The sequence below is a fragment of the Ornithorhynchus anatinus genome, chromosome X5, assembly GCF_004115215.2.
Source record: "Ornithorhynchus anatinus isolate Pmale09 chromosome X5, mOrnAna1.pri.v4, whole genome shotgun sequence".
Taxonomy (NCBI): domain Eukaryota; kingdom Metazoa; phylum Chordata; class Mammalia; order Monotremata; family Ornithorhynchidae; genus Ornithorhynchus; species Ornithorhynchus anatinus.
In genome coordinates, this window is record NC_041753.1 from 23,694,491 (window position 1) to 23,717,437 (window position 22,947).

At 46.9% G+C, this 22,947-nt stretch overlaps 4 protein-coding genes across 4 annotated transcripts; 2 read left to right on the forward strand and 2 right to left on the reverse strand.

Annotated features, from left to right (window-relative positions):
• The first annotated feature begins 3,170 nt into the window (after positions 1-3,170).
• LOC100083110 (olfactory receptor 14A16-like) lies at positions 3,171-4,139 on the forward strand. The gene has a single exon (XM_001513651.3). The coding sequence runs from the start codon at positions 3,171-3,173 to the stop codon at positions 4,137-4,139; it is 969 nt and encodes a 322-aa protein (XP_001513701.3).
• Positions 4,140-6,734: 2,595 nt separating this feature from the next.
• LOC100681820 (olfactory receptor 14A16-like) lies at positions 6,735-8,573 on the forward strand. The gene is made up of 2 exons (XM_016227330.2): positions 6,735-6,750; positions 7,603-8,573. Exons 1-2 carry the CDS (start codon positions 6,735-6,737, stop codon positions 8,571-8,573), a joined length of 987 nt encoding a protein of 328 aa, XP_016082816.2.
• A 3,994-nt stretch (positions 8,574-12,567) lies between these two features.
• Positions 12,568-13,533, reverse strand: LOC100681801 (olfactory receptor 14A16-like). The gene has a single exon (XM_003430654.1). It carries the CDS (start codon positions 13,531-13,533, stop codon positions 12,568-12,570), a length of 966 nt encoding a protein of 321 aa, XP_003430702.1.
• Positions 13,534-16,716: 3,183 nt separating this feature from the next.
• Positions 16,717-19,346, reverse strand: LOC100681781 (olfactory receptor 14K1-like). The gene is made up of 3 exons (XM_029054639.1): positions 18,474-19,346; positions 18,266-18,358; positions 16,717-17,028 (listed from the first exon to the last, which is right to left on the reverse strand). The coding sequence occupies exons 1-3, from the start codon at positions 19,344-19,346 to the stop codon at positions 16,717-16,719; spliced, it is 1,278 nt and encodes a 425-aa protein (XP_028910472.1).
• Between the last annotated feature and the right edge of the window lie 3,601 nt (positions 19,347-22,947).

Below are 22,947 nucleotides of genomic sequence, written 5' to 3' on the forward strand. Positions count from 1 at the left end.
TATCTGGGCTGATACGGCATGGGGAGAAGAAACATTAATCTGGGCAAATTTGAAGGGAGAGGGAGATTCGGGCAGAAAAAAGGGTCTGAGCCATTGTTTGGAGGAGGGAAACTCCTTGGAAAAGCACAGGGAGAACATCTGTTTTCAAGGGCTGGAGGGTAGTTGGTTGTCAGCTGTGTGACTTTGGGCAAGTCACTTAACTTCTCTGTGCCTCAGTTACCTCATCTGTAAAATGGGGATTAACTGTGAGCCTCAAGTGGGACAACCTGATTACCCTGTATCTACCCCAGCACTTGGAACAGTGCTCTGCACATAGTAAGCGCTTAACAAATACCAACATTATTAAAGAGGGAAGGGAAACATGGATAAGAACTCTGGTAAAAAGCCCTGAAGGTAATGGCAAGGAGTTGATTGGAGTCAACTAAACATCAGTTGGTTTCATTTTCCTCTGACAACCATAGTCGGATTTATTGTGTTGGCGGCTGTGTGTGTGCCCAGGGTGGGGCAGGTGAGGGAATCTTCTCCCATCACCTTCCAGGGAAAACGTGTGTCTGGGCCCAGGGAGAGGCAAATAGTAATGGTAGTACTAAGGGGAGATGGGTTCTAATCCTGCCTCTGCCATTCACTCATTCTTCAATCGTATTTATTGAGGTCTTACTGTGTGCAAAGCACTGTACTATGCGCTTGGAAAGTACAATTCAGCAACAGAAGAGACAGTCCCTACCCCACAATGGGCCTGGGGACCTGGGTTCTAATCCTGGCTCTGCCACTTATCTGCTGCGTGACATTGGGCAAGTCACTTTGTTTCTCTGTCCCTCAGATACCGCATCTGTAAAATGGGAATTAAGACCATCTCACCTGGCAGAAAGCCTTGAAGATGACCTTGAGGTGTTTTTGTTTCATGTGAAAAGATACATGGTGCCAGGGAAAGGTTTGGAGGAGAGATGTTGGAGCCATTCTCTGTCTTTTCTTATGCTATCGAGTCCTCTCTGACCCACAGCAACTCAATGGACACATCTTTCCAGGAGTGCCCCATTCTCCACCTGCCAGTGTTCTGGTAGTTTATCCATAGACTTTTCTTAGTAAAAATACAGAAGTGCTTTACCACTGCCTTCTTCCCTCCAGTAACCTTGAGTCTCCTCCTCAACTCCCTCCCATGACCATGCTACCCAGCACAAGTGAGTTTTGACATGTAGCAGATTGCCATTCACTCGCTAGCCACTGCGCAAGCTAGGAATGAATTGGGTATGCCTCCGCTTGACTGACCGTCTGGTAGCCAAGACTGGTAGGGTACTGGAAACTCTCGAGGTATGATTCTGAGTCGGGGGAGTGATGCTTTAGCAAATAGTTAAATGAGAATATGAGTGGCTAAATATGTATGGGTTTGTATGACTGTATCTGTTTTCGTATAAGTAACCGCAGTCAGTTGAAGCATGTGTGCGAGAGTGTGTGTGTGTGGTTGTGTATATCTGCACGATAAGTGTCTTTACATATGAGGGTGTTTTTTGTCCAAGTATGATAAAATCATCGAGAGCATTTCGTAGCCATCATGTACATCTCTTTATACTCTCTGGCCTTCTCCTATCTGGGATCTATTTTAGTTTCTGCCTTCTCCACTATTCATTCATTCACTCGTATTTATTGAGTACTTACCGTGTGCAGAGCACTCTACTAAACTCTTGGAAAGTACAATTCAGCAACAGATACAGACAATCCCTGCCCAATAACAGGCTCACAGTCTAGAAGATTAATGATCTAACAATGATTAGATCATTATTAATTTTTTATTCTGTAACATTTTAGACATCATTACGTATTTTATCATTATTATCACTGACGATGATTGTGGTATCTATAAAGATCTTACAATACGCTAATCAAAATACTGAGGGCCGGATCAGCCACATGATAATGGGATCAGACACAGTGTCCACCTCACGTGGGGATCAGGGTCTAAATTGGAAGGAGAAGTATTGAATCCCCATTTTCCAGATGAGGGAACTGAGGTAGAGAAAAGTTACATGCCTAAGGTGACTCGGCAGGAATGTGGCAGAGCCAGGATTACACACCAGATCCTGTGACTCCCAGGCGTGAGGTCTTTCAACTGGGCCCTGCCACAATAGAATGGAAGGACCATAAAAGAAAGGATCACATGAACTAGTAGCTCGGGTGGTCATGCCACAAAACTGCAATGAGGAGGCATTCAGAGATTTCCAAAACCATGTTTGTTCTTGTCCCACATCAAGAAAGGTACAACCATGAATACACTCTCCATAATTACTAGAGGATAAACCCCCAACAATGCCACCACCCACCTACATAATCACTCCCCATATCCATCAGTCGCCAGCATCTCCACTGGATTTCCACCGGTCCTCTATTTTATCTATGTCCCTCCTTGGCTGATGGTGAGGTTATCCTGCTTCCAAGCCCACTATTGCAATCTGGCAAGTGATGTCTCCTCAAGCTGGCCTCTCTGCCTCCACACAGTTACTTCTCTGTTGACACTGTTAACTTCAAGCAAACTTTCCTCCCCCTCCATCTTGCTCTCATGCTATAAATCTGTCACCCTAAACTAGGACCTCGAAGGACTCTAGCTGTCTAAGCACCTTCTTTGCATAAAGCACAATGTACAGTTATAAATTATTAAGTATACCACAATCAGTTGTGTTTAGTTACATTCTATTTAGTTGCCATTGTTTTTACGAGATGTTCTTCCCCTCGACTCTATTTATTGCCATTGTTCTTGTCTGTCCATCTCCCCCGATTAGACTGTAAGCCCGTCAAACGGCAGGGACTGTCTCTATCTGTTGCCGACTTGTTCATCCCAAGCGCTTAGTACAGTGCTCTGCACATAGTAAGTGCTCAATAAATACTATTGAATGAATTCTATACAATATTGTGAAACAAACTTCCAAGCCTTGTGATTATACATTTTGCCTCATTTTATATTGTTTATTTTATTATTGCTGTTGCTGTTTCTCTAGACCCCCTTTTTATACAGCATATAATCACCAGTCTTATTAGTTCCTCCTCTAGACTGGACAACATGATAGGGTTGGTAGACATGTTCCCTGTCCACAAGTAACATACAGTCTAGAGCGAATATTGATGTTTCTAAATTTAAGATTCCCTCTTCCTTTCCAGCGAGTCAGCATCAACTCCCAGAAATGACCAACGGCTCCACAGTGGCTGAATTCCTCCTCCTGGGCTTCTCTGACATCCGGGAACTACAGCTGGTCCATGCCATGCTGTTCCTCCTTGTCTATCTAGTGGCCCTTCTGGGGAATCTCCTCATTGTTGCTGTCACCACCCTCGACCAGCATCTCCACTCCCCAATGTACTTCTTTCTCAAGAACTTGTCCATCATAGACCTCTGCTACATTTCCACAACGGTTCCCAAGTCCATTGTCAACTCCTTGACCAGTGACAGCTCCATCTCTTTCCTAGGTTGTGTCTTACAGCTCTTCCTAGTGGTCTTATTTGCTGCTTCAGAGTTTTTTCTCCTCACTGCAATGTCCTATGACCGCTATGCCGCCATCTGCTCCCCCTTGCATTATGAGTTGATCATGAACAAAACGGCCTGTATTCGCATGGCAGCAGCTTCATGGTTTGGTGGCTGTCTGTTTGGAGTCTTGCTTTCAGCTTCTACCTTCTCCCTGACTTTCTGTGGGTCCAATACAGTCCAGCAGTTCTTCTGTGATGCCCCCCCTCTGCTGAAGATCTCCTGCTCTGAAATCCACATTGCCATTGATGTGAGTGTGGCTGCTGGTTTTGTCTTAGATGCTATCTGCTTCATTTACATCATCCTCTCCTACGTCTTCATCTTCTCAGCTGTCCTGAGGATGCCGTCCTCTGAGGGCCGGACCAAAGCCTTCTCCACCTGCCTGCCCCATCTCACTGTCATCATCATTTTTCTCTTTACCGGAGCGTTTGCCTATCTCAAACCACCTTCAGACTCACCCTCGGCTCTGGATCTGCTGGTTTCCATGTTCTACACTGTGGTGCCCCCCACTCTGAACCCCCTTATCTACAGCCTGAGGAACAGGGACCTGAAGGCTGCCCTGGGCAGGATCCTAAAGGGGACATTCCCACTGCATCCACTCTGGGACAAAATGTCTGTGTCCATGTACCAATAATCTCCTCCCACCCGTTAAAAGAGGAATTGCCCTTAGACATATCCATATATACCACTGACCCAGAGGCCCAAAGAAGAAGTCTGGATATTCAGGATTTGTCAAGGTCTGGTTGGTTGGCTGATAAGACTAGGTTGTGAGTGACAGTGCATTCCCTGGTAGGCCTCATTGCTGAATGGAATGTGAATGGGTTCACATGACCTGAGTTCTAATCCCAGCTCGGCCACTGGTTTGCTGTGTGACCTGGCATTACCATCTTAACATTTCTGGGCTCTCACTTCCTCTTACTCTCTGAGACCCTTATGGACAGGAAACGTGTCTGAATTGTAATTTCATCTTTGGCTGTGAGCTCATTGTGAGCACAGCTTGTATCTACCAACTCTGTTGTATCGTACTCTTCAAAGTGTTTACTACAATGTTCTGCATATAGTAAACACTCGACAAATAACATCGATCAGTTGAATTATTTTGTTTCGACTCCATCACGTGGCAAAGACTTTGACACAGAAGTTATCACCAAATAAGAAAACTAATAATAATAATAATAATAATGTTGGTATTTGTTAATTGCTTACTGTGTGCAAAGCACTGTTCTAAGCGCTGGGGTAGATACAGGGTAATCAGGTTGTCCCACGTGGGGCTCACAGTTTTAAACCCCATTTTACAGATAAGGTAATTGAGGCCCGAGAAGTTAAGTGACTTGCCCACAGTCACACAGATGACAAGTGGCAGAGCAAGGATTCAAACCCATGGCTTCTGACTCCCAAGCCCGTGCTCTTTCCACTGAGCCATGCTGTTTCTCTAAAATGTTCGTATTTGTTAAGCACTTACTATGTTCAGAGCACTGTTCTAAGCGCTGGGGTAGATACAGGGTAATCAGGTTGCCCCACGTGAGGCTCACAGTTAATCCCCATTTTACAGATGAGGTAACTGAGGCACAGAGAAGCTAAGTGACTTGCCCACAGTCACACAGCTGACAAGTGGCAGAGCTGGGACCTGAACCCATGACCTCTGACTCCCAAGCCCGGGTTCTTTCCACTGAGTCACGCTGCTTCTCTGCAACTAATAATAATAATGACGATGGTGTTTGAAAGGGGAATGAGACATGCACTGGGTTCCAGAACCCAGGTCAGTAAATCATCACAACAGGAGGGCCACTTCCATCTTATTCTTCCTCAAGCCAGGAATTTCTCCTTCCCATTATCCCATTCTCAAGACCTCAGTCCCCTGCCCCACCCCACTCAGCCTGGGGCAGAATCATAGGATGGATTCAGAGGAATCTCCTGCTCTCTCTAGATTTGCAATCAGGTGTCAGAAAATGGAATCAATCCATTTTCTGACTGAATGAGAAACTGATTGTCTAAGGTTGTATAGGAGATGAAGCTGGATGTAGACTGACAGTAACATTAGAAACAGTTGGGATGTTGGGATGCAGATGCTGTTGTTTCCATGGAACCCTGGGGTGCACCTCTGTTGGTGCAGCTTTAGGGACTAGGCCTTTATCTCTGCAGGACCTCAGGGACCTCACAGGCAGAGGTTTTTTGCATCATCCAGGACACAAGGTCCCACCTGATTTGAACCTCCAGGGGTTCCCCACGGAGCAGTGGCAGCTTTATCTCTGTGGATGGGCAACTCTCTGGAGAACATCTCCCTGCCCACAGGAGATCAGAGAGGGGCTTAGGTGCCATGATGTCCCTTCCTTCATAGGCAGCTGCATCCTAGAACTAGAGTGGAGAGAGGACGATCCCAACCCAGCAGAGGTCAGAGCCCTCCGGACCTATGCTGCCCAGTGAGTGTGACCGGGGCAGGGGGCGGGGGTAAAGGTAAAGGAAGAGACCATGAAGAGGATGTCAAAAGATGGAGCTGTTCTGGGGAAATGCTACACGCAGGGCCAATGTCGGACTTTGAGTCAGGGCTACATCCCCAGAGGGGCAGGTGGGCTTTTGGGAGGGTATTTGACAGTGCAGTGGCCCCAACCAACAGTTGTCTCCCCTTCCTCATCCACCTCCATCCAGCTAACATGGAAGCCGCTTGTCTGACTGGGGCCCTGCAGCACAGCGTCAGCATTATGCTGTGGTCACTTTGGCCAGGAGTGGCTCCTGGTTGTCAGAAAAAGATTCTGGTGGGAATGACAGGGAGGGAATGAGAGAGCGTGATTGGTTTTAGACAGTGACCACTATCATCAACTCCTCCATGCAGGAATTTTGGGTGAACACAAGGGAGGTTAGAGATTCAATCCCTTCCCTCCTGGATTTACCAGTATGCTGGGCTAGAATGATCCAAAATGATTCACAGCTAGGGGGAAATAAGAATGGAAAGGTGGATGCACAGTTTAATCAGTGCTTACATAGTACTGTGAATCTATAGGAAGAGAAGAGCTATGAGCCGTTGTGACCGTGTAAATGCAGAGGTAGTATCTGGGCTGATACGGCATGGGGAGAAGAAATGTTAATCTGGGCAAATTTGAAGGGAGAGGGAGATTGGGGCAGAAAAAAGGGTCCGAGTCATGTGTTGGAGAAGGGAAAGTCCTTGGAGAAGCATAGAGAGAAGATCTGTTTCCAAGGGCTGGAGGGTAGTTAATAAAGAGGGAAGGGAAACATGGAGAAGAACTCTGGTAAAAAGCCCTGAAGCTAATGGCAAGGAGTTGACTGGAGTCAACCAAACTTCAGTCTGTTTCATTTTCCTCTGAGAACCACAGTCAGATTTGTTGTGTCGGCGGCTGTGTGTGTGCCCAGGGTGGGGCAGGGGAGGGAATCTTCTCCCATCACCTTCCAGGGAAAAGGTGTGTCTGGTCCCAGGTAGAGGCAAATAGTAGTGGTAGTAGTAAGGAGACCTGGGTTCTAATCATGAGTGCTATTCATTCATTCAATCGTATTTATTGAGAGCTTACTGTGTGCTAAGCACTGTACTAAGCACTTGGAAAGTACAATTCGGCAACAGAAGAGACAATTCATTCATTCATTCATTCAATAGTACTTATTGAGCGCTTACTATGTGCTCAAGCTGTACTGAGTGCTTGGAATGTACAAATCGGCAACAAATAGAGACAGTCTCTGCCCTTTGATGGGCTTACAGTCTAATCGAGGGGTCCCTATGCCACAATGGGCTCGGGGACCTGGGTTTTAATCATGGCTCTGCCACTTGTCTGCTGTGTGATGTTGGGAAGTCACTTTGCTTCTCTGTGCCTCAGATACTGCATCTGTAAAATGGGAATTAAGACCGAGTCTCACATGGTAAAAAAACCTTGAAGATGACCTTGAGATGTTTTTGCTTCATGTGAAAGATGCATGGTGCCAGGGAAGGGTTTGGAGGAGAGATGTTTGAGCCATTCTCTATCTTTTCTTATGCTACCAAGTTGTCTCTGTCCCATAGTGCATCTCTCCAGGATGTTCCCTGTCCAAAAGTAATTTACGGTCTAGAGGGAATGTCGATGTCTGTCAATTTAAGACACCCTCTTCCTTTCCAGAAATGACCAACGTCTCCACGGTGGCTGAGTTCCTCCTCCTGGGCTTCTCTGACATCCGGGAGCTGCAGCTGGTTTATGCCACGCTGTTCTTCTTTGTCTACCAAGTGGCTCTTCTGGGAAATCTCCTCATTGTTGCTGTCACCACTCTCAACCAGCGTCTCCACACCCCCATGTATTTCTTTCTCAAGAACCTGTCCTTCATAGACCTCTGCTACATTTCTACTACAGTTCCCAAATCCATTGTCAACTCCTTAATCGGTGACAGCTCTATCTCTTTCCTGGGTTGTGTCTCACAGCTCTTCCTATTGGTCTTGTTTGCTGCTTCAGAGTTTTTTGTCCTCACTGCAATGTCCTTCGACCGCTGTGCTGCCATCTGCTCCCCCCTGAGCTATGAGCTCATCATGAACAAAACAGCCTGTATGATCATGACAGCAGTGTCATGGCTCAGTGGGTGTCTGTTTGGAGTCTTGTTTTCAGCTTCTACCTTCTCCCTGACCTTTTGTGGGTTCAATGCTGTTCAGCAGTTCTTCTGTGACGTCCCCCCTCTGCTGAAGATCTCCTGCTCTGAGGACCACGTTGCCATAGATGTGAGTGTAGCTACTGCAATAGTCTTAGATGCCATCTGTTTTTTTTACATCGTCTTCTCTTATGTCCGCATCTTCTCTGCCGTGCTGAGGATGCCGTCTTCTGAGGGCCGGGCCAAAGCCTTCTCCACCTGCCTGCCCCACCTCGCCGTCATCACGTTATTTGTCTCTACAGGTGTATTTGCCTATCTCAAGCCACCTTCATACTCACCCTCATCGCTGGACCTGCTAGTATCCGTGTTCTACACCGTGGTGCCCCCCACCCTTAACCCCATCATCTACAGCCTGAGAAACAGGGACCTGAAGGCTGCCATGGGCAGGATCCTAAAGGGGACAATCCCCCTGCATTCTCTCTGGAACAAAATGTTTGTTTCCTTGTGTGAATAATCTCAAATTGAGCCTTCAACAGAGCGACTGTCTTTGGTCATGCCCATGTATACTGCTTTTTTAGTGGGCGAAAGAAAATGTTTGAACATTGAAGGAACAGCAGCTTCTCTTGGGATCTCCCAACAGGAAGGGAGAGACTGCCCAGAGGGAAGAAACAGGTCTTCCCAGTATCAGTGAAGAGATACAAGTAATTTCTATTCTTTCCACCTCTGCTAGAAAGCCTTCTCTGACTGATTGTCAACACCCCAGGCCCATCAACTCAACGCTGTCCTTAGCATTTATATATACTATTGCTCTTCAGCATTTGTGTTCCTATGTATCATATATGAGTCTGGTTTTCTGTATATGCTATTGCTCCTGCAGCTCTTTCCTTCCTAATTCATTTGTTTCTCTTCCTTCTGTACCCTAGTTCTCTCTCCTGCTCCTACTCTTTATCATTTTTTTTGTCTGCCTGGTCCCACCAATAGCTTGTAATATTCTGGAGAGCAGGGAACATGTCTGGGGTAGGCTCCAAAGTACTTAGTAAGTGCTTTGTTTTAAGCAGGTGCTCAATAAGTACCATTGCTGATGATGGTAATATTTCTTAATCCCTCCCCAGTTAAACTTTTTCCTTCCTGTCGTTGCCTTCTCTTCCAGCCCTTTTCCACCTCTATAGGACAATCCAGTTTGGGGAGCACTGGACCTCAGCTGATCCAGGTCAGTCCCGACTCCCCGTGTGCTTCTGGACATTCCTGGCTATGCAGAGGAAGTCGGTATGAAAGCAGAGAGAGGCTCAACCTCTTCTCCCCTCTCCAATGGACCATTGGATGCTTTCCAGATGGTCCCAACATCCCTATAGATAAAGCAGTTGCTGTTCCTTGGGAGAGTCTCCTGGGAGGATCAGCCCAGGGTGCTGCTGGAAAATCTCCCTCCCCAGAAATCTCTGGGGCTCCAAGTCCCCTCTGGCTATGGATGAGGGCAGTTTCCCAGACCCAGGACCTCACCCCTGGAACTGCCCTCTCCCAAAGTGAGTCACACTCTCTGACTCCTTGTTTATCTTGGAGGGCGAGGGGCTGGAAATCTCCTTTCACTGAAGGCTTTCTTCTTGCCAGCTCTTAGGATTCCAGCTTCCTCTGCACTGGGATTTGGGCAATTTGAAATCTGTTGCATAGAATGTAGGCTGCCTCACCCGCCCACTCCACCCCCACCTCATCTCTGCCTCTCCCCACCAGCAGCGTGGCTTAGTGGAAAGAGCATGGGCTTGGGAGTCAGAGGTCATGGGTTCTAATCCCGGCTCCGCCACTTGTCAGCTGTGTGACTTTGGGCAAGTCACTTAGCTTCTCTATGCCTCAGTTACCTCATCTTTAAAATGGGGATTAAGACTGCGAGCCCCACATGGGACAACCTGCTTACCTTATATCTACCCCAGCCCTTGGAACAGTGCTTGGCACATAGTAGGTACTTAACAAATACCATAATTATTGTTATTATTATTATTATCATTATTATATATGGTTGCAGTGATGATGAGGGAGGAGATTTGGACCCCACCTCAAACTCTTCTACCCACCCGTTCTCACAACTCCTATTGGGGCTTCTCTCTTCTCTCCCAATATGTGTTTGCCTAGATCTGTTATAACACAAGTTCTCATTACACAATTTGAATAGAGCACTGTGGAAGAATTAAGGAATATTCTTCCCAAACCACGGGTGTGTTCTGGAGTAATTCTATCCACAACTCGGCTCAAGTAAATCTGATATTGGAGGAGATAGTTTTCCACCTGTGAGTGGCGTCAGTCAGGGTGTGATGCTCCTTCACTTTCCAGTCTCTTCCTCAGTCTGCCAGTCCCATTTAGCAAAGGACTTGGTGTATCTTTGAGGTTTTGTAGCTTTCAGAACTCAATAAAGTGGCAATGGGTACTCATTTCTTTTCCTATTTTATTCGTATCCTCAGCACTTATGTATTTATGCATACCTTTATTCTAATTTGCATTTGTATTTTCAATTAGTGCTCCTGGTATTTCTTCCTGGTATACTTGACCTGCTTCCTATTATAACCTCTTGCATGCACATTTTGAAGTCTGAAGACCATCTTTCTCTTCAGATTGTTAGCTCCGTCCAAACTGTTACTGTATTAATGCAAGCACTTATCTTATCCCAACTTGATTATTGTATCAGCCTTCTTGCTGACCTCCCCGCCTCCTGTCTCTCCCCACTCCAGTCCACACTCCATTCTGCTGCCCGAATCATTTTCCTTCAAAAATATTCAGACCATGTTTCCCCAGTCCTCAAGAAGCTCCAGTGGCTGCCCATCCACCTCTGCATCAAACAAAAACTTTTCAAGATTGACTTTAAGCACTTAATCACCTTGCCTCACCTCACTACTCTCCTACTACAACCCAGCCCACACACTTCGCTCCTCTAATACTAACCTTCTCACTCTACCTCAGTCTCATCTATCTTGCAGCTGACCTCGTGCCCACTTCTTACCTCTGGCCTGAAATGCCCTCCCTCCTCATATTGGATAGATAATTGCTCTCCCTCACTTCAAAACTTTATTTAAGGCACATCTCCTCCGAGAAGCCTTCCCTGACTAAGCCCTCCTCTTCTCCTACTCTCTTCTTCGCCGCTCTTACTTGCTCCTTCATTCATCCTCCCTCCCACCCCCATAACATGTGTAAATATCCATAATTTATTTATTTACTTATATATTTATATTAATGTATGTCTCTCCCTCTAGCCTATGAGCTCGTTATGGGCAGGGATGTGTCTGTTTGTTGTTAGAGTGTACTCTCCCAAGTGATAAGTACAGTGCTTTGCACAGAGTAAGCACTCAATAAAAATGAGTGAATGAATTGAATGAAGGAATGAAAACTAAGACATCAAGAAAAATGGGGAAAAAATGGGTATTCCTGTAAAATGAGAGCTCTTGGTGACTGTGAAATGAAAAAACAAAGAGGCTTGAATCATTCACATTTTGTGGGGCTAGATAGATCACTTTAACTCGCTTGAGTCAGCACTACTGGTATTTAGTAAGTATGCCCCTCTCTGAAAAATGCTAGACAGAGCTAAAACGTCCAATGGCTACTCATGCCATCTCACAAAAACCACAATCAATCAATGACATAATCAGTGACATTTACGACATTTATTGACGGCCTACTGAATATGAGGCACTGTAGGAAACATTTGGGGGAGTTCAACAAAAGCAAAACATATATATTCTGGCCTCAAGGAGTTCACAATTTAGTGGGAAGAATAGATAAGAATGATTCACAAATCACTAACTGAATATAATAATAATGATTATGATGGTACTTGTTAAGAGTTTATTATGTGCCAATCACTGTTCTAAGCACAGGGGTAGATACAAATTGATCAGGTCGGACACAGTCCTGGTCCCACATGGGGCTCACAGACTTAATCCCCATTTTACAGATGAGGGAATTGAGGCCTAGAGAAGTGAAGTGACTTGCCCAAGGTCACACAGCAGATATGTGTCAGAGTGGGGATTAGAACCCAGCTCCTTCTGACTCCCAAGCCCATGCTCTATCCATTAAGCCACACTGCTTCCCAATGTACAATTCATAGTCTCTACATAAGTAAGAGCTGGGAGCTGGAATAGCATACATAAGTGTGAAGGGTGACTGTTGAGCTGAAAAAGTTGGGCTGTTTTGAGTTACTCAAGGAAAACTTCCATGGATTGGGGAAGCGGAGACTGTGTCGCTTAGGCCTCAGCTTTGAGGCTTTCCATTACCTGTCTCCTTCTTATCTACCCCCTTTCTCTTCTTTCACAGCACCCCAATTCAGGCCTTGATTCCTCCCAAGCAAATCTAATAGAGATCAAGGAGACATCTTTACATTCTCATCATGAAGAAGGACCGCAGTGACCTGCTCAGCCTCAGCAGTACACATTGGAAAACTGTCCTTGCCAAGGTTTTCTCTCAGGGCCTGGAGGACAGCTCTATATCTTGAAAAATCTGTAGGCAATCCCTCTAATGAGGGATTGGGATTATCAGCACAAGGAAACGGACAATTTGTTCGAGAGAGGAAGGCAGGGGAATGTCCCCTTCAGGGCCCTTCCCAGTGCAGATTTCACATCTTTATTCTTCAAGCTATAAATAAGAGGATTCAGGGTAGGGGGCACCACGGCGTAGAGCACAGACACCAAAAGATCCTGAACCGAGGGGGAGTCGGAGAGTGGTTTGAGGTAGGCAAACGCACCAGTAAAGAAAAAAACGATGATGACAATGAGGTGGGGCAGGCAGGTGGAAAAGGCTTTGGCCCGGCTCTCGGTGGATGGCATCCTCAGCACGGCCGAGAAGATGTGAATGTAGGAGAGGATGATGTAAATGAAGCAGATGACACCTAAAGTTACCCCAGCAGACACACTTGCATCAATTGCTATGTGGTCCTCAGAGCAAGAGATCTTCAGCAGGGAGGGGACATCACAGAAGAACTGCTGGACAGCATTGGACCCGCAGAAGGACAGGGAGAATGTTGAAGTCGAAAACAAGAAACCAAACAGACTCCCACTGAGCCAGGAAGATGCCATCATCTTCACACAGGCTCCTCTGCACATTGTGACCTCATAGTGCAGGGGGCGGCAGATGGCAGCATAGCGGTCATAGGACATTGCTGTGAGGACAAAAAACTCTGAAGCAGCCAGCCAGACCACCAGTAAGAGCTGGGTGGCACAGAACAAGAAAGATATGGAGCTGTTATCGGTCAGGGAGATGGCGATGGATTTAGGGACAGTGACAGAGATGTAGCAGATATCTATGAAGGACAGATTCTTGAGGAAGAAGTACATGGGGGTGTGGAGGTGTCGGTCGAGGGTGGTCACAGTGATGATGAGGAGATTCCCTGTCAGGGCTGCCAGGTAGACCAGGAGGAACAGTGTGGCATGAACTATCTGCAGCTTCCTGATATCAGAAAATCCCATCAGTAGGAAGTTGGTAACTAAGGAGACGTTGGTCATTTCAATGAAATGAGATGAATGACCTGAGCCTTCCTGGGATCGGAAAATCCCATCAGGAGGAAGCTGGTAACCAGGGATACATTGGTCATTTCGGTGAAGTGAAAGTAGCTCCCTGGAAAGGAAGAGGGAAGGAACCAATTTAAAGTTACTGATGGGATGGGTGGAAAAAAATCAACAGAACATTTGTTGGTGATTCTATATGAAGAGGAGTTTCTAGCATGTTCAAAGATAGATATTTATTATTAGTGATATCAGCACACTGTACTAGGCTCTTGGGATGTTCAGAATAGAGAAGTAACACATTCCCTTATCGTAAGATGTTTACAATACAATGTGGAGACAGATATTTTCAATCATTGTAGTGAAAAATAACTGAGGAAAGTAGAAATGAGTGTCTAAGTGCTAGAGTTGACTGAAGGCTCAGGTGTCAGAAAATTCATCAGAGAAGGTTCGTGGAAAGAGGTGAGATTTTTAGGAGGGTTTGAAATGTGGGGAGGCTGTAGTCGGTCCACTGTGGGTAAAGAGAAAGGTATTGTAGGGACAGAATTGAGAGCAAGGCCAAGAGAGGAGATCGGCTCGGAAGGAATGAAGAGAATGGGCTGAGGAATAGTCGGAGAGGAGAAAAGATAGGTGAGGTGGGGCCAGATGATGGAGAGCTTTGAAGACAACTGTGATGCATTTCTGCTCGATCTGCAAAAAACGGGAAAGCAGTGGATAATTTTGGGGAGAGTTGTGGGGCGACTCCTAGTATAGCTTGGAGGGGAAGAGACTGAAGGATGGGAGACAAGCGAGGATTTTTATGCAGTAGTCTAGCTCCGGTGGGACCAGAGCTTGTACCAGGGTGATAGCAGTTTGGATTGAGGGGAAGATGTGGATTCAGATGTCATTTTGGAAAAACAAGTAGTATTTGGCAGTAGAATGAATGTGAGAGCTGAATATTAGCAAAGAGTTGAGGATAACACCATATCTGTGGGCGTAAGGGATGGGGAAGCAGTCGGGTTTGACAACTTTCATTCTTTCCTTCAATCGTATTTGTTGAGCGCTTACTGTGTGCAGAGCACTGTACTAAGCACTTGGAATGTACAATTTGGCAACACTCAGAGACGATCCACACCCAACAACGGGTTCACAGTCTAAGCGGGGGAGACAGAAAACAAAACAAAACAAGTAGTCAGGCATCAATACCATGAAGATAAATAGAATCATAGATTATATACACATAATTAATAAAATAGAGTAATAATTACTGAGACAACTGAGATGGGAATGTTAGAGGGAAGCATGGGTTTAGGGGAAAAGATGAGTTCTGTTTTAGAAATATTGAGTTTGAGATATGGTCTGATTATGCAAGTGGTGGGGCAAAGTGGCCTGCAAGGGAAAAAAAAAGAACACTTTGCAATGTTCAGTGTCCCTGTCTCTTCACTTGCTCAGTGTACTTCATGTCCTGGCTGGCAGGAGGCTTCCGGAGGATGTGGAATTGGGGCCAGAAATTTGGAAGATGAGAAAGTCTTTCTTTTTTGGCAAGAAGCGGGAGGAAGACATTCCTGGCTCAGGGGGAGGGGAGAGGGGGGCAGAGCATTTGATATCCCAGAGCAGGGAAGAGTTAAATGTAGAGCATAGCAGGCAGTGGTAGTAGTGGAAGGAAAAGCAGCGTGGCTCAGTGGAAAGAGCACGGGCTTTGGAGTCAGAGGTCATGGGTTCAAATCCCGGCTCCACCACTTGTCAGCTGTGTGACTGTGGGCAAGTCAATTAACTTCTCTGTGCCTCAGTTACCTCATCTGTAAAATGGGGATTAAGACTGTGAGCCCCACGTGGGACAACCAGATTCCCTTGTGTCTACCCCAGCGCTTAGAACAGTGCTCTGCACATAGTAAGCGCTTAACAAATACCAACATTAATTAATTAATTTGTGGAGCACTGACTTGCTGGCTCGCACTGCACTAGGCCCTTGGTGCCTGGTACTCTTTAGCAGGTGGACTTCCAAGGAGCAGAGAGCACAGAGGAGGGGTAGCGGAAGTGGAGTGCAGTGAGTAGCAGGCGGGGTGGGCGGGGTGGGGAAGACGGCTCAGTTTTGGTTGGTTTGATGTCAGATGAGGCATCTGGAGATATTTCCTGGGTAGGGAGTGATGGTGATTAGACCAGCCCTGAGAAGAGGCAGTCCTTGATGCGGTGAGGAGAAAAGCCTGGAAGGGGGCGTTGTCCTGCCCAGTGAGTTTTAGCTTCCCAACTATGTCTGCCAACTTTTGATGTCTCCGCCTTGTCTTTTCTTCTCCCACTCGCACCTCCCCCCTATAATGTAAGCTGCTTGTGGACAATGAATGTGGCTGAGGAGTCCATTAAGCTTTCCCATGCGTTTAGTACAGTTGTGTCACACACAGTGGGCACTCAATAAGTATAACTACCACGATTTCTGGCACCTTGACCCCAACTACAATGCATCTGTGATTCTCCTGGTTCTCTCCCCATCTCCCCAGCTGGACTCTTACGGCTCCTACCCCTCCTTCCTGGTCAGCAGAGCGGCAGCAGACCCTAAGGGACCCTGGGTTGTTTGTGCATGGCTAGGCGGTCATCCCAGGCCCCACCTCACAGACTAACTCACTCACACACACACACACATTTAGCATTAAGCAAAGGGAATTCGATGGCAGCTCTCCCTGTAAGGAGGAAAATATAAAGGTTGATCACTGGCTTCAAGACAATCGAAGAGCTCTCTCTTCTCGTATCTTTTCGCTTTACTCTACTATGCCCCAGATAACCTCCTCCCAGTGCCTTGTTCTCAACTCTTCTTCCTCCAGCCCCTGGCTTTGATGGGTCCTTCTGCCTGGAACCCCATGCCCTTCAGTTCCCCAGAACACAGCTCTCCAAATTTGCAAAAAAAAAAAAAAAGACCTCTTGAAATCCCACATTCTCCAAGAGAACTTTCAGAATGAATGCTTCTTCTTCCCAGGCCACATCAACCCAACTACCACCTCTGCACTTACAATTTACAACTTCCCATAGCACTTCAGACAGACTCAGACCCAACATTAAATCCAACCTGGACCCCAAATGCCAGGGTCTCTCTCGACTGGCTCCATCTCACTCGCTGACTCGCTGACCATCTCACAGCTCCCTGCCTGTCCCACCCCTGGTCACACTCACCAAGGCGCTGACCTCTGCCCAGTTGGGATGATCCCCTCTCTTCTAGGACTCCTGGGTGCAGATGGCCACGAAGGAATGGTGTGGTGTCCTCAGTCTCTCTAAGATCTGCTGCAGATGTTGAGTTGCTCTCCAGAAAGTCCCCTGTCCCTGTAGATAAAGCAGCCGCTGCACCACAGGGGATCCCTGGAGGCCCAACTTGGAGCCTGTTAAGGGATCTAATGGCTTGGGTGACGTGAGAACCTTCTGGTCCTGTAGACCCACAGAGACAAAGTCCTGTACCTTCAGCAATGGAGCTGGCCTGAGAGGTTCCCATGGAAACAACAGCATCTGCATCCCAGCATCCGGCTTGCTCCCCTAACGATGGACAATTTGGATCAACTGTAGGCAGTTTTATCTTCATCTTGGTAATAACCTCTGACAATCAGCCTTTCAGTCAATCAGTTAATCGAGCGATTGTATTTTCTGATGTCTTCCAATTGCAAATGTAGAGAGTGAGAGATGCCTCTGAATGCCTCTAAGACCCTCACCCAGGTTTAGTGGGGAAATCAGTGTGGGCATGGCTATGGTCTGAGTGGTTCTGTGGTTCAAACCTCATCGCTTCCACACCCCTGAAGCCCATATGTGTGTACATTTACACTCTATTAAGTCCTCCTATTTGTACTGGGTTGCATCTCCCAACTAGATTGTAAGCTCCCGGGGTCAGGAATCATGTCTACTAATTCTATTGCACTCTCCCAAACATTTAGTACAGTGCTCCACACAGAGTTGACCCAATCAGTGCTATTGATTGATTGGTTGGTTAGTTGACTTGGCAAAGGAACCAAGGCTGAGAAAGGCTGGGCCCACAAAAGAAGCAGCAAGATCTAATGGAAAGAGCCCGGGCCTGGGAGCCAGAGGACCTAGGTTCTAATATCATCTCTGCCAATTGCTTGCTGTGTGACCTTGACCAAATCACTTAACCTCTCTGTGCCTCAGTTCCTCAACTGTAAAATGGGAATTAAATACCTGTTCTCCCTCCTACTTAGACTGCGAGCCCTTTGCGGGACAGGGACTGTGACTGACCTAATTAAAACTTACATATTCCAGTGCTTAGAAAGTGTTTGACACATACTAAGCACTTAACCGATACCCCATAGAAACAAAACAAAACAAAAAAGACGGGCCATAGACTTGTAGGATGTCATATCTGCACCACAATTGGGAGGGACAAGATGAGAACCAGACTGTCTGGTAGAAAATGAAATGACAGACCACCCACTAGTCCAGGCACTCCATGGAAAACTCCCAATAAATATTTTACATTCCACCTCCCCTCACCCATCCCTCAGCCCCTCCCCGCAGTGCCCACTGCTTCCATCAAAGGTTATGGAACCTCCCTGTTTCCGGAAGAAGGGTCTCGGCTCCCAAGATCTCAGCAGTCTCCTGGAGCACCGAGAGAGGAGAATCAATCAATCGTATTTATTGAGCACTTACTGTGTATTTAGGAGAGTACAGTATAATAGAGTTGGCAGACCCATTCCCTGCCTACAAAGAGTTTACAATCTAGAATCCAACTCCCATTCCCCATTGTGTGCCCAAAAGGTTTCCAGACCTGTGAAGCAAGGGTCCAGTGGCAGGGGTGCCTTGTAGGCGAAAAAGTTGACTGGGCCACGTAGAAGTCGGTGCTGTCACAGAGTTCTGCTACCTAGGCAACAGTTTGATGCAGCAATCTGTGGGGGCTAGAAATGGCAGGGTGAAGGAAGGTGGAGAAACTTTTGATCCTTGGTGTAAAGATGTACACTTAGTACCCTCCCCATCACCATCCTCATGTCCTTATTTCTCAGGCTGTAGATGAGGGGGTTTAGGGCAGGGGGGACTGCTATGTAAAACACAGACACCAGCAAGTCAAGGATTGATGAGGAGTCTGAAGAGAAATTTAAGTTAGCGAAAGCAGCTGTGGTGAAAAATACAGTCGTAACAGCGAGGTGGGGCAGGCAGGTAGAGAAGGTTTTGAACCGCCCCGCTGCTGACAGCATCCTCAGCACAGCAGAGAAGATACAGACATAGGAGACGAGAATGCAAATCAGGCAGAAGACAGCAAAACAGGCACTGGTGATTATGATCACGTCGAGGCCAATGTGACTTTTAGAACAGGAGCCCTTGACTACGGAGGTGATGTCACAGAAGAATTGGGGGATCTCGTAGGACCCACAAAAGGGCAGTGAGAATATCTCTGCTGCAGACATGACTCCTACCAGTCCTGCACTGATCCAGGAAGCAGCCACCAACTGTACACAGGTCCTTCGGCTCATGACGGCCTCATAATGCAGAGGGCGGCAGATGGCAACATAGCGGTCATAGGACATCGCCGTGAGGACAAAGAGCTCTGAACCAGCAAACAGAACCACGGAGAAGAGCTGGATGACACAACCCGGGAAAGAGATGGATCTGTGGTTGGTCAGGGAGTTGCCGATGGATTTGGGGATGGTGGTGGAGATGAGGCACAGGTCTATGAAGGACAGGTTCTTGAGGAAGAAGTACATGGGAGTGTGGAGACGCCGGTCAAAGGTGGTGATGGCAATGATGAGGAGATTCCCTGTCAGGGCCACCAGGTAGACCAGGAGAAACAGTGTGGCATGGACCAGCTGCAGCTCCCAGATGTCAGAGAACCCCATGAGCAGAAAACCGGTCATTCTGGTAACGTTTACCATTTCCCAGGCATTTCCAAGATCACCTAAAGGGGACAAGAGTAAGACTATTTTTCCAAACTTCAACAGGCAGTGATGGTCAAAGTGACCTTAAGATTTCATCCCTCCTAACCCTCAACCTCGAGGGAGGAAGACACCAAAACCTTCAATACCAGATTTACTCTCCTGGTTTATAAAAACACTAGGTAAAGATAGCCTTTAACCCTCCTCTTGGGTCACAGCCCCCTTGAATACTGAATACAGAATCAAGTGTCATGTCCTGTGTCTGATGTTGGACACAGCTAAATGTGATAATAATTGTGGTATTTGTTTAGCACTGACTCTGTGTCACACACTATAGCAAGTGCTGGAGCAGCTAGAAGATCAATAAGACAGTTCCTGTCCCATATGGTGCTCAAAGGTTAAGGAGAAGGGAGAACAGGTATCAGATCTCCATTTTATAGATGAGGGAAGTAAGGTATAGAGAGATGTTAAGTGATTTGCCCAAAGTCACACAGCGGTACGTGGCAAAGCCGGATTAGAACCCGGGTTCTCTGACTCCCAGGTCCACGATCTTTCCACTAGGCAACACTGCTCCTCCATGCTATCATATGTGTCATTTTGCCTAGAAAATGACTTTAGGAATGCTGAACTGCCCCCAACTATGACCAGAGCTTCCAGGTTTGCCAGCCTGATCCCTAATGTCTGTCTCCTCCTCTACACAGTAAGCTCGTTATGGGCAGGGAACATGTTTGCGAATTCTGTTGGATTGTACTCTTCCAAATGTTTAGGACAGTGCTCTGCACTTAGTAAGCACTCAATAAATATGATTGATTGATTGAATATTTCCCTGATGCCAGATGCCTCATCCATACTGGTTAGGGGGCAGGTCAGGTGGAAACCAGACCAAAGCCCACGTCCCCGGCTCCGTGTCAGGAGGGGCGGTGAAAGGAGGAAAACTGCCGTGGTCGGGGGTGGTTCACTCTCTGCTTTACTGCCCTTCTTCCTCCTCTTCTTCCTCCTCTGTTTCACTGCCCACCCAGCCTGTCCAGGGTGCATCTGTCTGTGGACTAGGACCAGGGGTGGGAGGTAGTGAGTCTTAAAAACATTTTATTTCTCCTACTTCCTCCCCTAGGGCAGTTCCTTTGAGGTCTCAGAATTGTTTCCAAGGAGCTATGGCTCACATTCCCCACTCTCTCCCTTCTCCGGACGCAATAGGTACAAGGTGAAATGCCCTTCCCGCAAATCCTTTTCCCCGGTGCAGACACCAGAGGCAGGAAAATCTATCGCAGACAGAGCCAATATAGAAAATAGTCCAGGATGCCCCCACCATGGGGGAACTGAACAGAGAACACAGCACTATACCCACAGAGCCCTCTCCCCTAATCACCACCAAGGGAGGCTGCCCTAGCTGGGTGGGATTAAGGAAAGACTGATGAGTGTCTATCGCCTTCCCCTCTCCCATTTATTTTTAGACTGTAAGCCCCCATGAGGTGTAGGGATTGTATCCAATTTATCCAATTAATGAATCAATTACACCATAGTACTGAGTGCTTGCTCTATACAGAACATTATAATGAGTGCTTTGGAGAACACAGTGGTGTTAGCAGAAATAATCTTTTCATTCTTCTCTTCCCCAGCATTTAGGACAGTGACTGCACACATAAGGCACTCAATAACTGCCAGTGAGTGGTAGATATAACCAGCTTTGACAGTGGACTATGGAAACAGATATTTTCAGAACGTTTCTGACTGATCCAACCACTTCCATCCTCACCAGCCACCCAGGAGATCCAATGGATGGAAAGAAATGGAGACGCCAGTGGGGATGATCTGTTTTACAAGCGAAGGTGAGAGGAGAGAGGGAGCTTTCTCTAATTCTCTGTCACTGCTGGTCCCCCTGTGAGGCTCTTCTCATCCCTGGTACTCACCAGCCCAGACTCACTGTTCAGACTGGGAGAAGAGGGCGCTGGTCTCTGTTGTCCTCCAATTGTCCTTGTCCCCTCAGCTCTCCAACGTGGGCCCCAGGAGGGTCTCTGGGTGTCACTGATTGTCCTGACTCTTCTTCCTTCCCGTCTGGAGCACAACGGGCTCTCAGTGAGGCCAAGCCTTTCTGGAAAAGCTCGCTGCAATTCCATGCAGGGCTCCCCGCAGGGGATGAGCCAGATGTTGGGCTGAGGAGCCTCATTATGTCCTATTTTGGCCTGGGTCCCCTGAGGCTGACACCACTCAGGCTCGGGTCCCACGGTAGAAGTGGTAGTGGTCCTGCCCCATGTGACTGCCCCGTGGAGACCATGTGACCCCATCACACTGGTTCATCTCACAGGGAGAAGTTCCAGTGTAACCATGCAGACTATGATGATAAGTCCATCTTGATTTTTTGTCAGTAACCCATTGGCTTCATCTGGTTCTTGGCTGCAGGGTAGCCAGATCCCTCTCTAACACACAAACTCCTGGACCCACTAACCACCCCCTGTCTCTCCTATATTTTGTCCAAGATCATCTTCCCTCTGTCACCTGGCATCCTCACCACTTCTTCACACACTCCTACCCACAATTCTGTTCACCCTCCCACACGACCTCTCTCCCATTTCTGCCTCCAGTCTCAAACAACCTTTCAAGTCTGACCTATCGTGCACTCTTGTGCTGGTCATTCTCTTCTTCTCCCTCCTATATCTCCTCCATTTCTCCTCTGAGATCCATCCAGCCTCTTTCTTCCAGGTTCTCTCCCTCTCTTACTCCCCCAACTCTGTCCTCTATTTTCCTACCACATCTCTTAACGTGGTCTTCAGCACCACTCAAAGTCTCACTGTTGGTTTTCACTTTGAGAAATGAGGCAATCCATAGTCCCCTCCGACCTCTCCCCTCTGTGTTCCATAGGCTGGACAGAAGCTGTATCCAGCTAATGTCTATTACCTGGTGTCCAGAACATTCCCTCACACACAGATCAGTCCCAGTGATCATCTTCAACATGTTCATTTTCCCTGACCTCTGCTGCCATCCTACATCAATCAGTGAGTCAATCAATCAGCCAAATATTGAGTACATACGGAATGAAAAGAACTGTACTGAGCACGTGACATATTCTCTACCCAAAAAGAACTTACCATAAAATGGGGGAGGCAGATATCAACATATTTACAAAGAAACTAATAAAAATGAATAATTGAATACACAATTTATTATGCTTATAAACAGGTATGCTGAAGATGGGTGCAGGTAAGTGCATGCTTCAGGTTGCTGATGAGATAATAAACACACTATGGTGAGAATTAATCAGGAAAGTCTTTTTGGGGTTGGGATTTTAGGAAGACAGGAAACTTAATGTATACCCCTTTTCAAACTCCTTAAGGACAGGGGTCATGTTCCTTGTTTGTGTTGTACACTACCAAGAAATGGGTACAATGTTCTGCACCTAATAGGTACTCAGGACATAGCAAAGATATTTTGGGGGATTGAGTGGAGTGATTGCTGGATTGTGTGATTGAAGGAAATCACATTTAGACTTGTGCCCCCTGTAAGACAGGAACTGTGTTCAACCAGGTTATCTTGCACTTGGTCATTCTCCCCAGCACTAAGTACAATGCTTGGCACGTAGTAAGTGTTA

Excerpts from the sequence above, each read along its gene's own strand:
- LOC100083110 (XM_001513651.3), top strand. The coding sequence starts at position 3,171 with ATGACCAACGGCTCCACAGTGGCTGAATTCCTCCTCCTGGGCTTCTCT.
- LOC100681801 (XM_003430654.1), bottom strand. The coding sequence starts at position 13,533 with ATGACCAACGTCTCCTTAGTTACCAACTTCCTACTGATGGGATTTTCT.
- LOC100681781 (XM_029054639.1), bottom strand. The coding sequence starts at position 19,346 with ATGACCGGTTTTCTGCTCATGGGGTTCTCTGACATCTGGGAGCTGCAG. Across the intron at positions 18,359-18,473 it reads GAAATAAGGACATGAGGATG|GTAGCAGAACTCTGTGACAG; the intron begins GTGATGGGGAGG and ends ACTGTTGCCTAG. Across the intron at positions 17,029-18,265 it reads ACTGGACCCTTGCTTCACAG|GGGAGCAAGCCGGATGCTGG; the intron begins GTCTGGAAACCT and ends GTCCATCGTTAG.